The sequence below is a fragment of the Contarinia nasturtii genome, unplaced genomic scaffold (genome assembly GCF_009176525.2).
Source record: "Contarinia nasturtii isolate CC-2019 unplaced genomic scaffold, AAFC_CNas_1.1 Cnas_scaffold_187, whole genome shotgun sequence".
NCBI classification, from domain to species: Eukaryota; Metazoa; Arthropoda; class Insecta; order Diptera; family Cecidomyiidae; genus Contarinia; species Contarinia nasturtii.
In genome coordinates this window covers 2,805,934-2,823,235 of record NW_022197544.1, presented here as the reverse complement: position 1 = coordinate 2,823,235, position 17,302 = coordinate 2,805,934, and the positions used below count along the sequence as shown (strand labels likewise).

General features: G+C 35.1%; 4 protein-coding genes across 7 annotated transcripts; 2 read left to right on the top strand and 2 right to left on the bottom strand.

The window, feature by feature from the left end:
• Positions 1–18: 18 nt before the first annotated feature.
• On the top strand, positions 19–10,344 carry LOC116352020. 2 transcript variants are annotated; one of them, XM_031784203.1, is made up of 6 exons: positions 19–518; positions 9,113–9,264; positions 9,460–9,630; positions 9,694–9,890; positions 9,955–10,114; positions 10,200–10,344. In XM_031784203.1, exons 3-6 carry the CDS (start codon positions 9,559–9,561, stop codon positions 10,305–10,307), a joined length of 537 nt encoding a protein of 178 aa, XP_031640063.1. In that variant the 5' UTR covers positions 19–518; positions 9,113–9,264; positions 9,460–9,558; the 3' UTR covers positions 10,308–10,344. The 2 variants fall into 2 exon arrangements, with proteins under 2 accessions (XP_031640063.1, XP_031640064.1); XM_031784204.1 differs by lacking the exons at positions 19–518; positions 9,113–9,264 and having other exon boundaries at positions 9,430–9,630.
• On the bottom strand, positions 128–9,144 carry LOC116352019 (Golgi-specific brefeldin A-resistance guanine nucleotide exchange factor 1). 3 transcript variants are annotated; one of them, XM_031784200.1, is made up of 17 exons: positions 8,985–9,144; positions 8,570–8,789; positions 8,259–8,457; positions 7,188–8,141; positions 6,622–6,851; positions 5,795–6,484; positions 5,450–5,729; positions 5,299–5,351; positions 5,017–5,225; positions 3,754–4,950; positions 3,529–3,650; positions 2,672–3,447; positions 2,495–2,590; positions 2,161–2,430; positions 1,971–2,088; positions 1,675–1,892; positions 128–1,600 (listed from the first exon to the last, which is right to left on the bottom strand). In XM_031784200.1, exons 2-17 carry the CDS (start codon positions 8,669–8,671, stop codon positions 716–718), a joined length of 6,399 nt encoding a protein of 2,132 aa, XP_031640060.1. In that variant the 5' UTR covers positions 8,672–8,789; positions 8,985–9,144; the 3' UTR covers positions 128–715. The 3 variants fall into 3 exon arrangements, with proteins under 3 accessions (XP_031640060.1, XP_031640059.1, XP_031640061.1); XM_031784199.1 differs by having other exon boundaries at positions 8,570–9,144; XM_031784201.1 differs by having other exon boundaries at positions 7,242–8,141; positions 8,570–9,144.
• A 110-nt stretch (positions 10,345–10,454) lies between the features above and the next one.
• On the top strand, positions 10,455–11,123 carry LOC116352021 (UPF0235 protein C15orf40 homolog). Its single transcript, XM_031784205.1, has one exon. It carries the CDS (start codon positions 10,533–10,535, stop codon positions 10,974–10,976), a length of 444 nt encoding a protein of 147 aa, XP_031640065.1. The 5' UTR covers positions 10,455–10,532; the 3' UTR covers positions 10,977–11,123.
• Positions 11,124–11,682: 559 nt separating this feature from the next.
• LOC116352329 (importin subunit alpha-3) lies at positions 11,683–17,084 on the bottom strand. Its single transcript, XM_031784837.1, has 5 exons — positions 16,697–17,084; positions 14,039–14,168; positions 12,854–13,923; positions 12,604–12,780; positions 11,683–12,491 (listed from the first exon to the last, which is right to left on the bottom strand). The coding sequence occupies exons 1-5, from the start codon at positions 16,757–16,759 to the stop codon at positions 12,399–12,401; spliced, it is 1,533 nt and encodes a 510-aa protein (XP_031640697.1). The 5' UTR covers positions 16,760–17,084; the 3' UTR covers positions 11,683–12,398.
• Between the last annotated feature and the right edge of the window lie 218 nt (positions 17,085–17,302).

Sequence of the window (17,302 nt, the reverse complement as noted above, 5' to 3'; positions counted from 1 at the left end):
ATATGGTCTCCAGTGATTATTTACCTACAAAAAACACAATGAATCTAGAGATTTCGAGCTATATATAGCCTGTATGGATTATATATCGCTCAAATAAAATAAAATCGACTGAATAAAACACAAATTGTACATATATGTAAATAATATATATTGTATATGATCCTACGATCATTTTATTAAGAAAGAAAAATCATAAATAACACGTTTCCTCCGTTTCCTCGATGGGAATGTAATTTCAATATCGTCGTTTTGTCTTCATTATTACAATTACAAATATCGTCGGTTCAAGTGGTATCCACAGCTCACGGTTGCGTGCTTATTTATTTATTTTAAATAAAAAGCCATAATTTATTTTACTTAAAATTGATTTTTTCACATTTCGGGTGTATAAAACAATATTTTGTATTTCAATTTGCCAATTTACATGCAGAAACGATTCAATTCAATGAACAAATGACTGAAAACTGAAGCGTGAGGAAACAAATAAAATAAAACGCAACCAACATATGTGGCGCAAGGTAAAAAGGAAATAATAAAAACAAATATATGTATACATATAATTAACGTATTTTCTCGATAAAGAGACAGTGAATGATGCTTACATTTTTTGTGGCATCACACGCATGCATTCGATACGATATTGTGTGAAAAAAAAGATTAAAAATTAATGTTCCTGTTCATTATGTTGCACATTGTGGGACTAAATAATATAAATTTATGGACCGCCAAAGAGCATCTCTGAACCGGGAGGAATGGGTGCATCCGATGGAGCTCCAAAGTAGTTTACAGATTGGAAAACATTTAAATTGCTAGCATTTGTTGTGATAACATTTGTTTGTTCAGCTGTAGTGGTAGCAACGGGCAATGACTGATTGGTTGTGGTGACGGTTGCTGTTGATGTAGCATTGCTAAAACTTTGTTCAACATGCAATGTCAAATTGTACGGATTATTCACGTACGAACTGTATAAGTCTTCATTTTCATTTGATGATCCATAAGAGGCTTGCTGTTGTTGTTGTTGGTTGTAAATTGGTGCAAAGCTTTGCACAATGTTCGCAGGTGGTATTCGATTTAGACTCGGATATTGGTTCGTTGCAATTAAATGGCTAAGTGGTACTTTTGGTTCATGACTATCGATATGTACTGGTGATTGGTCATTGGTTTTGCTTGGGCTTGATGTTAATTCATCAATACTATTTTCCGAAGGCTCTTCGATAATGGGTGGTGGTGATGGTGTTACCGGCAAATCGATTATTTTTGAAAAGTGTGGATTTATGCATGGACTCTTTTCAACATATGGACTGTAATTTGTGTATGATTCCATTGGATCGGTTGATTGTCCCACTACTGGCACATTTGATTGTGTTACGATTTGATCACATACGTTTAATAGCTGCTCCTGTTCTTGTTGTTGTTGCGGTTGCAGTACAGCAGGTGGCTTGATAAAGTTGGTTTGTATATGTGCTGTTGAAATCGGTGTTTCTACTGCTTGAACATCATTTGGTGCCGGAACAGCATACGGTACATAATTCGCTAAGAATGGTTGTTGAATTTGAGTTACGTTATGTTGATTCTGTTGCTGTTGCTGTTGTGGTACAATCTATACATTTGAGTAGAATCAAATACGATTGATTTAGATTTTTGGATTTTATTTTAAAATTATAAATTTTTTACTTGTGTTTGTGCCTCAACTCCGCTCATTAATGAAATATTCGGATGGACTAGAGTGTTTTGTGGTGGCTCCAAAATAATACTACTTAATTTATTGATTGGAATTGTTTGCTCTGGCAACTGATTCGATACTTCGGGCGGGCTCATATTTGGTACCGTTGGACTTTGAATAACACTTTGTGGCTTTGGTCCAGTTTCCAATTGTCCACGATTCGAAAGCACTACAAGAGAAAAAAAATGACATCATGTTCTTTTCTGTTCACATTTTATTTGATGATTTTTTATTTGAATTCGCTTACTTGGCTCTTTATCAAATAGTTCCTCTTTGAGATTTGGCAAAAATTGATTGATACGCTTCCAAGTTAACTCCCACAATGGTGTATGTGTTACACCGTTATTGTTATGGAAAACATTCACCTGATATCATACATAAATTTGAATTCAATTAATAATAATTTAATTTTAGCAACAGTGATAATCAATACTCACCGAATGCATCACCAACAGAATATTTTTCAAACTCTCTAGCATTGCTTCGTGCAACATATCCGAACCGACTCGCATGAACTTCTCAATATAATCCAAAATATCAAGCCATAATTCACTGAAACTGGCCAGTGTGATCAAAGGCGTCAAATGATGCAAAAATACTTTCGACATAATAGTTGCCGTTCGCATTCGAGACTCTTCAAGAACATTACTTGTTATATTAATGGTTGGCACTTCAGTCAACAAATCGTATAGCAACGGGAATAAGACCTATTTAAAAACAAAACAAAAATGTAAAAGAAAACATTTTGTGTAAACTGTACATTTATTTTACCTGTTTGAAGCATGATTCCCATTCTGATCCTGTTAATGTTTGCAAGTCCGGAACAAGCAATGATCGTTGCAAGCATGTCACAGCACTTGTTCGAACCTAAATGTGTAGAAAATTGCAACGACATTAAATGGCATAAATTTGAAAAATAATTAAATTTCGTTTGTTATTTCAATTCACCTGTTTGCGTTGATCAGTGGCCAATCGTGCAATACCTTGCAAAATAGGGCACCATCCAATGCTCCATAGTCTTGAACCTTGTAAAAATGATCCATTCTCTTCGGCCCACCAACGGAATATTTGAGCGGTTCTTGTGTGTAGCGTATGCATCAAATCAAGCAATTGAATTGAAATCGTTTCGTATCGTTGTAACAATTCATTATCTTCATTATCATCGTCACTATCATTTAGCATTGGATATTCAGCGCTGGCAGCGCTCGCATTTGCCACACTCCCATTATTCGATTGCATTTGTTCACGACGTTTGTGTGCCTTTCGATTTGGATTTCGATTGTGATGCAATGATGATTTTCGATTCACCGATGCATTTGGATTTAAATTGCCACCACTTATTGATGCTTCGACAAATGTTCGAATGCATTTGACACAACTTTCAAAATTGTATGGCGTTATATGGGCCACATTTCGAACGATAAATGCCAAACTATCCCAGCATTTAACCAATGCAAATGTTGAATGTCGCATCAATTTGCATGGATAAACAAGCGAATGAATTGGCGATGTTGGTCGCGATGTAACTGTTACATCTGAATCTTTATTATTTACAATAATCCAATTCTCTTGCGGTGATGGTTTTGATGTTGCTGTCACTACTGCTGTATCGGCATGAAGACGCGTTGAGATCTCCGAATCCGATATATAACCGCGAGCTTGGGCTATTGCCGAAGCGGCCGACTCTTCTTCACCACTACTTAAGGCTCCTTCGGATTTTGCACCTTGAATTTGAATTAAAAAATTTGTAATCAAAATGAAAAAAAAAGAAGCAATTCAAGTAAACTTGATTGAAAGTGTCTTACCCAAATAGGCTTGCGTTAGAGTCAATGACTCTTCATAATCAGCAGGTATTGCACCAGCACCAACACATTCCAATAATGTGAATATTATATCCCAATCCCCTTCCGTATGAATATTTTGCGCACTGAAAAATGATGGAAAGTACCACGAAAATCAAGTTTTTTTTAATTTTCGTTTTCTGAAGAAGAGTCTCAACCAAATAAAAAAATAAAAAATGCATCGCTCACCTCGTTTTCAATAGTTCATACAATCCAGTGGAAATTTGTTTTGAAATCTTCAGTAAGATATTTGGATTCAATAGCAAAAACATTTTCAAACTTTGCAATACAACCGGACAGAGTTCTTCGTTGCGCATTAAATAGATGGCGAGCTTTAATAGGCCCACTGTTGTTCGTAGCAATAAATAGTTGTATCCATAAGACGAACTGCCCAGTAGCAGTAAATAAATTTGATCACGACAATCCGACCACAGTGGCAATAGTCGATCTCTATTTTGGATTAGAATTTTCACAAGAAATTCGAGCAAGAAAACGGTCGTATCTTCGGTGTATGAAGTATTTTCGGATTTCGGTACACTGGGTGGCTTAAGCCAATTTAATAAGCATTGAATGAGTTGTTTTAATGCATCAACGTGTAAAAATTTCGATTCGCCAATAATTTGATCCAATTGACATTCGCGAACGCATTGACGTGCAACTTTAATAATTTGTTGCTCTTCATAGGTTGGTTGTCGTTGGCCTTCCGACGCCAAATACATATAAATACTGCTAAACAATCCAACTTCTTGTTTTTGCAACGGTTTCTCTAGTATCAATGTGATCTTTCCGCTTGGCTCGCAAAAATCTTCCACTTCCATTAAAATCTTTGGTAACAATTTCAATTTGAACAATTGCAACACCACTTCAATGACATTCTTCCAACCATCACATCGTAAACAATCGCCATGCTTGTGTACCATTCCGAATACGCTTTTCATTGCCAATTGTGCTTTTACATTCAAGCCAAAATGAACGCTGGTCGATATTTCATTTGTTGCACTTGCTGATGGATTCACAACCAGCGCTGAACTAGCATCGGCATTTGATGCATTCAAATTATTCAAAAGCGTTGTGAATTTGCATAATGTTAAAATGAGCGCATTGAAATCATCATGCAACATAAAATGTGACGATATTGCAGCACCTTTTGTAAATGCAATCAATGATTTATGATATGTACTTTCAATCGATGATCGATCAAACATAAAACTCAATGCGGCCAATGTTGGTCCCCATACCAATTGGAATATATCTTTGTCGACGGCGGCACCATTTACACGCAAATATCGACCATCTTTGGTTTTATTTCGACGCAACAACACTTTCCACAAGTAATTCTCACGCACCAAACCAGTTTGTTCCGCTGGCATTATGATTTCATCGTTTCTGTTGAATGAACGGTTTTGATTATGATTTGATTTCTATTTGACACAAAATATATTTGGCACTTACTTGATTGCATTGAATATTGCTGCAAGCATATCCGGATCAAAATCACCTTCACCATTGCATCCACGTAAATTCTTTGTAAAATCTTCGGCCGACATTGGGATATTTTTCTTTTTTGCATTTGTATTGTGTTGATCTACATTTAACATAATTATGGCGTATGCAAGCCGATAGGCTGCATCTGTGTCGGCGAACGGTTCATTATTCATTTTCTGTGGAATAAAAAAAGAAAATAGCATTCAATGTATCAGACCATGATCATGTGTTAACAGCATTTATACTCACATGCCAATAGTCAGCAAAATGTTCCATCACCAGTGAAATAAGCGGTGCTTCGCCTTATAAATCGATATTAAAAATAAAATACATTCGAATTAACATTTGCTTTTGTTTAAATGCTCGTATATAATTAAGCAATTGAATGAAGTGAACCTACCAGGGAGGCGGAACGTTTCCAAATACTGTCTCAATGCCAAATCAATGCGTAAATTTTCAAAATTGAATGTTTTCAGGAAGTTCTCTAAAATTTTACTTTCAAGATTTTTCTTTTTCGTAATATATTCGCCAATCATTTTCTTATCCAAACTGGAATTATCGCGTAAAAAGTGTGCCAATTCGGACGCATCAAGTTCCGGTTTCAAATATCCATTTTCTTGCAAAAATTGTATACCCTTTTTCGGCTCTATATTGAACAGTTCAGTGCCTTGGGTTAAAATCTGTACAAAGAAATTTCAATAATTTATTATCGATGACTGTTCTTCCAATCTGATAATGTACTTACTCGTTTTCTATCCTTGACTTCAATCAGTTGATCATGTGTAATGATGTCGGCTTTATTTTGAGCTTCATGTTCGGTCAATCCTTCTTCAATTGTATCGATATTGGCACCAAAGTGCTTTTTCTTATTAATAAAACTATGAATGGACTCAATGGTTCCGCTCTCTTCTCCACCACTTGTCGTTACATTCAAATCACTGTTAGTGTGCTCCAGTGTGATTTTATCGGTGGACGAATTATTCCGCGAATGACGACCAGTAATATTGACCACATTTACATTTGAATTTTTCACCGTCGATTGCTTCGTGCAATTCTTTTCGATGTCAACGACGATTGTCATCAAACCGTCAAGTGACAGATCGTGTATTGTGTAAATTGCTTGCGTTGCCGACAATGAATTCTTTGACAATAGTTTGACCAAATCCTCTAGTAAATTCGTACAGTACAGATTACAATCGTAATTTATGAACAATTCAGCAGCAAATGATGGAATTCGAAGAAATTGCAATAAATTGTCAAGAGCTAGTTCCCGAATTTCATACGGTGTACGCGGATTTTCACTGCCAATTATTTCGGCCAATTTATTCAAATAGTATTCCAAATGGAATTTCAAGCAGCTACGTTGTGACTCAAATAATAAGAAACACACTTGTAAATCGGCGGCAAAAATTGTTAAGCGCTCAGTACCTAACAGCTGTGATTGACAGAATTTAAATTATTTGAAATAATAGAGTGATGAAAAAAAAAACTAAAAATGAGCTATTTTTGAAATCTCTAGAACCCTTCCTAGAAAAAACTACTTTGATAAAATTTGAATGCTTCAATACATACCGCAAACAGATTTCTGCATAAATCATCCTTGACCATTTCAAGTAATGAGTCATATTTGCCAATGCTATCGGCTCCAACTTCCAAGGCAATAGTTAATAAACTCAATCCCATATGGATCATAACGTCCGAATTTTGTTTATCCATTGGGTTTATCAACGATATCAAAAAGCGCAGCAGTTCATGTATCAACGGTAATCCATACGGTGTTAACGTCACCACTGCCATTGATTCTAATCGCGTGTGTGAAAAAAATAATGGAATTAATAAAATATGAATTGACGTGTGTTGAATTGACACACAAATTAACAAATAATAATAATAATACGACAAACAAACGAAAACATGCAGTTTCAATGAACGAAAGTAAGAGTGAAGGTTCAATCGACAGAAGCGTATTTAACTTTTAACCCAAGCCTTTGATTTTGATGGCTTTAAATCAAAATGAGTTCAAAAACTAAATACGCTTCTGTCAATCGCCCTTGACCGTATAAATGACGCCAAAACTAATAAAATACAAATGGAACATTTAAACGAAAATAGAATTGATTATTTTGAAAGGAACGCACCATTATCAGTTTGTGGTGTAAATCTAACTCCCATAGAATTAACAAAATCCTCACCTTTTACAATGGGATTTGCATCTAGGCTAGTACTTGCGTGTTCCTCTTTTGATTGAATGGCAACGGGCGCTTTAACGTGTTGTTCATCGATCGGTTCGTCTTCAACATCAGCATCATTTTCGGCCGTCTCTTCAATCGTAGTGCTATCGACGGAATTTGAATTTGATGCACCGTCGTTGTTGTCACTTTTCGAATCGCTTATCGTATTTTGTTCACATTTATCATCGGACACATCGTTTGGATTTGGTGTTTGCATGAATTTTCCTTGCATATCAACAATATTACCGACAAGCGGTGTGGATGGTGTTGTGGCCAAAATGGATTTTTGTACACTTAATAACGCTTGATTTGGCGTGGCCACATTATCATAAAAAGTATTCGATACTTTCGGCGAGTTCACCTCTATTTCAGGGCATCGTGTTGCCGGTGTTGTTAACATATTTCTTGTTGCATTCGATGACTGTTTAGCACTTTGCGTTGTTGTACTTTTAGTTGCATTTTTTATCGATCGGCGACGTTTTGATGATGTTTCCATTCCACTGCCGCTCGACATCATTTTCAATTTTCGAATCAATCCGCTCGTATGACGTTCCACAGCAAATTGTGGCAAACGCATAAATAACAATAGAACAATATCTTTCAAAACCTGTTCGGCGGTCCGTCGCAACAATTCATTGAGACGTGGCTCAAACACAATACGTATACAACTAAGCATCACTTCACATACACTTTCATCGGTTAACGCACTGCCCTCCGGGCTGAGTATTAATGTGCGTAATACCTGTACAACTTTCATAAGAACAACACCGTCAGACGCCTGATCGGAACCAACAAATCGAGCATGAGTCACTGCATCAGCAATACTATCGACCGTTGTTGCGATTGTTGAATGAGTTGGATCTGTTGTTGGCAGGCAACATTTAATTGATACGCATGAATATTGATTTTCAAACGAAGAGGGCAAAAGATTTGCAATTCATAATAAAAACTAACATTAAAAAAGTGGTTTGATCTTACCTATAAGGCCATATGAAAGGAACTTATTCAATGCAGACAATGCAAGACTTGTGATTTGTCCAGTGGTCTCTTCGGATCGTATCACTTCAAGAAATGGACCAAGGAAAATCTTTGGTTCGATTAAACGTAAATCTTCAACCGTGATGAGCAGATTTTTTAGCTCAGAAAATTGTTTCATCAATCCATCTTGTTCCTCTTCCTATGTGTGATTAAAAAGCGTCGATTGTCAAGAGTTCAGTATTGTAGAGCGATAATTTTCTGCATTGTTCACTTGAAATTGGTTTGGTTTTTTTTTCTTCTCTTGAATTTACCTGATAATTTGAGCTATTCCATCGTGCGCCACGTTTGATGGCGGTCATCAATGTTGAGATTTCGCCTCTCAGCACAAAAATTCCGTTGCCTGGCATAGACATGGTTTCTTGTGTATATCACCAACTTTCAGCCGGAATAGATTTCGATCCGTTGATGATTTTCACAATTGTGTTGTCGTTCAGTCTCGTCACATACACCATTCAATCGAATCAAATGGCCCTAGTAATTTTAACACACAACAAAGTTTAGAAATTGAATTTTAAAACCAATTCAATGTACATTATTCAATGCCAGACGGTTGTGTTTTTGTCTACCACCAAATGCAAATTGATTTCTGAATATTACACCGTTTCGTTTGTAAATCGAATAAATACTGGAGTTTCCTACGTCACAATAGATTCATATGTTTCTTACGTGTGATTTTTTTTATTGTTATATCTTTTTAATTAGAAAAAATCTTCGTGTACATGTTGTCAACTTTCTTAATTCGTTTCCTTTTTTTCTTTTCTTTTTTTGTATGTCACTACTGTCAATTGGGATAGGTGACGTGTGACGTTTACAGAATTGATGCAGATCTCTATATAAACACAACGAATGTATTAGCTCTTGACTACGATTTCAATATTGACGTTGTTATCGTTTCTCAAATGGACATACAGTACATGTGGAATCATTCAACTATATGCAGTATATGGTGCGAAATATAACAACAGATGTCGCTGCCATTATTGAATTTTATTAAATATATAAATTCGTTTTTGAAAAAAAAAAATCTTTTCTTTTTAATACCAAAAATTTGAAAATAAAATAAATTCACTTAAATTTCAATTTATATATTTTATAAACCGAAAATGTATGCTAATAGCAGTAAAGTGTTTTTCTAGAATAGGTAAAATCATCGTCACCATGGAAAATTGTTTATGATTAAACAATAACAAATCGAAACAGTGTTGGAATTCAATCGATCGAACAATCGAGTCGCTTTGAAATGTTAACGAAAAAGGAGAAAATTTTAATACAACCATTTATTGAACAAAATTATAAGAAACATCGCCGTAAGGTAAATATTAATTTAATCCAATTGAAAGCAATTAAGTTACATTCATATAAAATTTGCAAAAAGGTTCAAAGTGCACAAGCGGCCGTTGATGTTCGTCGTCCCACTGAACATCCTCATGTTTTGGTCAAATTAAAGAAAATCCAGAAAGAACGTGAGCGAATGCAAGAGATTGAGCGTGAAAATCAGCGTCTTTTGCAAAAACTCAGCCAAATTATGATAACTAATCGTGTGGAAAACTTTTGGAAAGAACCGCATCCGAGGTTATTTTTTATTGCTTCGGGCAGTTTTAGTTCCAGTTCATTCAATCAATTTTGAATTTTGCAGATTTTTAAATCGGGTATTCATCAAACAGCGTGCACAATCAGTTCCAGCGAGAAAAATTTCGATTCCAGACAATACTGAAGATAGTATGCCACCTTCAGTAAAAAGTCGAGGCAGTGCCAGATGTCCGACGTGTAGCGGAAAGCCTGTTATATCAACAGTGGTGAAGATTTTATTCTAAGACAACTCACCAATTCGATGATTTTCTTATTTTTTTTGAATTCCTTTCTATTCTTTGTCATTCACAGAAAATCCCCGAAGAGCGTGTACCATATGCACCACCGCGAAAATCATGGAATTATAAATTGCTAAATGACACATCCAAACCACATCGATGTTGTAAATTCTGTTGTTAAGGCAAATGTTCATTCAAATAAAACATCCTTTTCTCAATTTTTGAAATTTTGTACCAGTTCACCATATAATCATTGTACTAGAACATACAAACAATTCACACATCTAACCTCACATTTTTCTCGTAATATTTTCTTTTTGTGTGGTCAATGTCATTTATAAAATAAACATTCAACACTAATCACTAGTGTCAACAGTGTCTTGAATTTTTTTCTTAAATGATTTGAATGCACGGCATTCGGCACTTATATCGTTCGTTTGTGTCAACGGCGATAATGTCATCGAAAAAACAAGCGAATAGCAAAAAATCGTCGGGAAAGACGACGGCAACGAATACAGATAATAATAAACCTGCAACTGTTGGTGCGGTTAGTGTGAATAAAGCCGGCGAAATTGTTTTGCGTATACATGCCAAACCGGGTGCCAAACAGAATGGTATCACTGATCTGTCGGCCGAAGCGATTGGCGTCCAAATTGCAGCGCCTCCAGTTGATGGTGAAGCCAATTCTGAACTGGTCAAATATATGTCAAAGGTGTTGCAATTGCGAAAGAGTGATGTTAGCCTTGACCGAGGATCAAAATCAAGAGAAAAAGTATTGCTAGTCGGTAAAAATACAATCGACATCGATCGAGCCACACAACTCATCAAAACGGAATGTGAAAATGGATAATGATTTTAGTGAATAGAAAAACATCATTCATAAATCATAAATTGTAAATTTTTTCTTTTCAAATTTTTTTTCTCTATACATTGTCCATAGTCGATTCGAATCTAAAACGAAAATTAAATAAATGATTTTAAATAATGAAAAAATTAATTTATTTCCTATGATTCAATATTATAGCAAGAAGACAAAAATTCACATTTTCAAATGCATTTTTTATGAATGACATTCAAGAAATGTTTGATAAATAAGACAAAACTTTGGCCATGAATAGAACGTGAATGAAACACCTTGAAATTTCGAGTTGAATTAAAACGCTTCGTTTATTCTGAAAAATTAGAAATTTTCCATTTTATTTTCCTTTTTTTTTGATAAGTTTAAACGTTTCCTTTTTGTTTCATTTTTGTTACGGATCTCGTTGGATCAATCTGTATCAAGCAATTGAGTTGTCGAATTTGAAGCAATTACGTGGCCGCAAAATCAGCGCCATTGAGTGGCGCTGTCCTTTTTATTTTCTATATTTGTCGAGGCTTCGATTGAATCTCTCTCTCTTTCTCTCATTCAATTGTAAGTCGTACAATCAAGCTGATTTGTAGTTTTCCTTTTCATCCATTGCTGTTGTGTCTTTCGTTCATTTTGTGTGTTTTTTTTATTTAATTTAGTTTAAATTTTTACTCAATTACATTTTCTATGTACTCTATATAAAGATATATATATATATAATCATTTCCTTTATTGTTTCATAGATTTTCGTTTTTTCGATTTATTTTTTCAATGTTTCTATTGTTCTAGAGATGTTTTGGATGTACAACATTTGTGTGTGTTTCTTTTTCATTTTTATTCTTTGTTTTATTTGTTCATTGAAAATTAACTATTGCTTGCGAGATTAAGATTTTATTTGCATTCTTCATCTTTCCTACGATTTGCGAATTATATCTCTGGTCGAGGAGAAAACGTTCTATTTCTCTCTATCTATTTTATTCGATTTAATGGATATAGCTATAAATTAAAAGAGAAGAAGATGGATCGTTTGTTTTAAATTTGTGTTTTTGTGTTTTTTTTTTTCATTTGGGAGAGCTTTTAAAAAATCGCATTTAATCGGAAAGTCTATCATATTAAAAACCATTTTTGGATAAATTGCTTTAAAAAGAATTATTTTCCTTCTTTCTGCTTTGCATTAATTGTTTTGCTTGTTGTTGTGGTTGTCTGTTGGGTTGATGGCGGCATACTGTTTATGTCGCTGTTGATGTTTGCATGTAAGTTTGCGGATTTTGGATTTATTTAGTATTCATCATTCATTTTCTATTGTATGTTTAACAAACGTTTGATCTCCTGTGTATTCATGTTGTTATTATTGTTACTGCTGCTGCTACTGACGTTGATATCGATGAGAATTTGAATGCCGTTTTTGTAAACATGATTTTTGTATTAGAACTTGAATCCTTCGTTTGGTATATCAGACGTTTGATTGAATTGAAATGCGTTTTCGTCTGCTGCTGGCGCCAAATTTGCATCATCCGCCTGTGATAATAAGTAAATCGTAACGAAAACAAGGGTTAATACATAATTCTGTTAACAATAGCCATTTTAAATAAATACAAAAAAAAGAAAAAAGAAATGCATGTTCACTTACTTCGTCGGAAAAGAATTGTTCTATTATGTCATAGGCTAATTTGTAAATATCAACGTTTTCGTGATTTTGCAATTCTTCGATTTTCGTCATTCCATCACATTCTTCGATCATATTTGCAATTTGGACTACGTGCGGACCAGCCATCTTCAGCATGTTATTGATACCATCAAGAACAACCTGAATCGAAAATAGAGAGATATGGTTAATTTTCTCTTATTAATGGACATGTATTTGACGTAAAAATACTTACATTAATCACTTGTGTATCTTTACATGTTAATAAATTACAGAATGGTGGTATTGCGTTGTCTTTAATCAATTGTGCAACTTGTTCTCGATTTCCGCTGATTGTTAGGTTACTAATGGCCCATGCGGCTTCTTTTTGCGTTTGAAATTCGCCGTGACTTAAGTTGTCTATGATTTTTGGCAGGAGACCGGCATCGATGACCGCTTGTACCTGCGACTGATTGCCAGCCGTGATATTTGACAAAAACCAAACGGCTTCTTTTCGAATTTTCTCTTTCGGATGGCTCAATAATGCTGGGAAATAGGACAACGCATCGCAATTGAGTACTACTTGTGTTTGTTCATCCGAACCGGTTACAATATTGCCAACGGCACGTAGCGCAGCTGTTTGAACTTTCACCTCAACATGAGCAATCAATGGGATTAGCTTCGGTACAACACCACTTTCGATGACCATTTGAATTTGATCGTTACCACCATCGGTTAAATAGCTTAATGCCCATACCGTATCAACCAATATATTGACATCCGTGTGATAAATCAAATGATTGAGTGCCGGTAAAATGTCTTGTATGGTTTCTGTTGGTGGTGGTGGCTCTTTGTTTCGACACAAATTCACAATAACCCATGTGACATTACGCAAAAATGAAATTGGTATATCGGGTTTGATGAACGATAACAATGGTTGCACCACACCATGTTTAATTACATAGTCACGCAAATGTGGACCATCACCGATAATATTACCTAGCGCCCATACCGCCTGTTCGCATACACTCGGCGATGGTGAACTGAGTAATTCGAGAAACAATGGTACCGCACCCGCTGCAACCACCTGATTCGTTTGCATTGATGTGCCTGATGCAATGTTTGTGAGTGCCCAAGCCGCTTCAAATTGTAGAATTGTGTTCTCTTTGTGCTTTAAACATTCCACGAGGATTGGTAAAATGCCACTGCTTATCAAATCATCGATGGGCGGATTACGATCGGATGACAATAATTTTCGTGCAGCTTGCACAGCTGCTAATTGCTTTTCCGGATCGCTAGCGTCACCAGCATTCTCCACTAATTTTGCTATACATAGACCCAACAAATGACAACCGAATTCAAAATAATAATAACGAAATTAATTCATAATATTCAGTAAATGTTTTATTTAAATTTTATTCTGTGGTCCAACGAAACTTACCCAAATTCACTGAATTGACCGAATCATCTTCGTCGGTAGAGTCGGGCACGTTACGACGCTTCAAAATCGTTTCCTCACGCTTATTTTTACGTAGTTCCACTGTCACTTCATTACGTCTTCTTCGCATCTCCTATATCATTAATATGACAATGCGAAATAAAAAAAAGAAAAGAATATACGTCGTTAGTAAAATTGAACAAGGCAGAAACCAATCGACCATGTAGTATAACATAATAGAATTTTTCTCACACAAATTTCATAGAGACAGAGAAGTCATTTGATATTTTTTTGCGTCGTTAATCGAGATTTCTGTTTCAAATTATGACGCAATTATAAAATTGATGAGAACAAAACAGTCGACAAATTGATATTTAAAATGATTATTGTTTTGTTTTTGGAGCGCATATAAACACATACATTTTTAGAATAATATGTTTTTGTTTTTTGGCGAATTCGGCAAGCAATATGTGTATGACAATGAAATTTGATTTGCAAAAACTTCTTGACTTTGGAATGTATCTTGAATCACATACAACCATTGTATATTGATGATTTGTGTGCCCTATAAATTATTTTGATAATGCCCTTGAAAGCAGTAATCGGTCATAGTTAAAATAAAAGAAGAGAAAAGAAATGGAGAGCGAGAGGAGAAGAGAGAAAAAGAAGTGAAACTTGTCGATATCAAAATACCAACAAATCCAGTCACCGCCAACGAAATCTCAATCGCCGTCGATTGCAATTAGTTCTTTTTTTTAAAACCTGTGGCACTTGATGTTGTGCCTTGTGTGGAATGCGTATATTTGTGTTGTATTGTGAGTGGTAAAAACTTGTTTCGGTCAATTTCCCAATATTATAACAGAGATAAACTCGGCACACAAATACACTTGCATATCATCGATCAAAGAAACAAACAGTTGAGTCGTTTTCATTTCGTTGTTATTATTCTCATTTTTTTTATTCGCTTTGCATCGTATTACTATTATTATCATTTGACCATTGCTAGAGCCTATGTCATTGCATTTTCATTTCTAAATGCTCTTGTCCACATTCTTCTCGCATTTTCGCTGATGACTGGATCGCGTATTTGTTGTTTTTTCTTTGTCTCTCTCTTCCTTCTTAGTGTGTATGTATGTGCATGTCATTTTTGTTTTGGTCGTTTTATTTTCTTTATCATTCGCTGCATACATCTCACGCAAGCCACAGTGCAGTCAATCGTTCAAAACAGTACAGCAAATATTCTCTCACATGCAATTTTCCTCAAATAACTTTCTATTTCTATATTTGGCAGATGTTTCTGTTTCGATAAATCGAAAAGGAAAATTTATATTTGCGTCGTCATTGCTGAAAACTCCCATAACCATTCACACATGATTGATGATCGAATGCAAATATACTTATAAACATCAATGAAACAAAAAGCGGATGTATTCGATTTGAAAAAATGTGCAACAGCTTTATCGTTTCTCACAATACGAAAAAAATGCATCGATTTGAAGTGTGCAAGTATCGATTGAATGGCTATTTAGAAAAAAACCACGTGCAATCAAAGAGCAAATCAATGAAAAAAGGAAATTTTGCGGGACGTTTTGACTTTGGTTTCGGCCAAACTCAATCGAACGCCGATAATCAAATTACCAATAGATCATTCAATCTATTTTACGAAAACACCTAAAAAAGTCCGACCAAAATCGCTGTGATTTGTGGTATCTGTATAGAGATACAATTTTCTTTTCTACAATTATACATATATATTTTGATTCATACGACTTGGGTCGCAAGACAATTTCATATAGCAATTTTTACAACATCAAAATCGGCAGTGGCAACAACAACAATGAATCGTTTGATCACACACTGTTTCAATGAAAATGATTTCTTTGTCATTTGACTGGTAGAGAGAGAAAGAGACGGTGACAGATAGAAACCGAGTGAAAAAAAACGAAAAATAAAACTAAATCGCACACTTTCAATTGCCGATTGTGTCTAGGTTGTTCCGAGGCGTGCATTTAATAGAATATACGGTGTGCTGCTGCTGCTGCTGACGAATTTGTTCGGTGTGTGTTTTTGTGTATATTTTGAGTGTGCGTATGTCTATGTATGAGTGCGTGCCGCGATTGCCCTGCTCTTGTCTCGTAAATCACAAACACATTAACATGAATCGCCTCTCTTTCATCCTCGTGAAACGCTCTACCACAAAGAATTTATATACATCGCAGTGTTTCTGAATCTGCTTTTTCTCTTTCTCTCTCTCTGTATGTCTTTTCCATTTATGTCGTCGAAATCATTTCCATCATTCAATTTGAAATCTGTTTGATATTTCTGAGGGCAATAGAAAATGTTGATGTTGCACTTTCGAGAAGATAAATCGATGGCCAAAAAAAACAATGGAATATTTCTGCCACCAATTTTTTTTTCTGATTTGGTCGCAATTCTAGATGCCATTTGCCACACACAATAAAAAAAGAACTTAATACCATACTCAATTCGATTTTTTTTCTTCTTCTCATATGACTCTTTCTCTATCGTTTTGTTAGAAAAATATGTGTTGATTAAATTTTGGTCGATTTCCATGGTACTGATCGCGATGAAACATTTTTTTTGTTGTTTCCTTTACACTAACAATATTTATTATTGTATTTTTTTTTTGTATCTACTTACATCTTGATCTTTGCCTTTGTATTTAAATTCTTGCAAGCGATTTTTTCCTTGCGGATCGGCCATTTTGCGGTTTTAAAACTACGAATTAGTTTTTATTTTGTTAAATTTTTTAAAATACAATCGGTTATTCGTTGGTTATTTCAATTTCGTTTTATAATCACTTTGTATTAAAATCGTTTTTACTTTTATATTCTCTCTTCACTTCTCTTCAATTTGACACTATAGGTATAAATGTACCTAATGTCCGTAATGTATGTGTGCTTTCTCGTGGAACTTACTTTTCCTTTTAACAATTAACACGACATTTTTGTGTGTTGCCCGTATAACATACAGCAACTTCACTCAAGTCAATCAACGAGAGTTAATATTTCGATTTCGCCCCACCGAATGGCTGCCTACTTCGTATATATTTCAAAAACAGCGTGCTTTGACAGATACAAATTCACTATACACACACACACCCGCGCGCGTACATACAATCATAAGACATAAACACGCGAAAATATATATGGAAATATGAGTGGCGCCACTTGTTCACACACATTCTTTCGCCGATATATTCGCCAAATGATCTCATATCCCATTCAATTCCACAGTGAATTCATT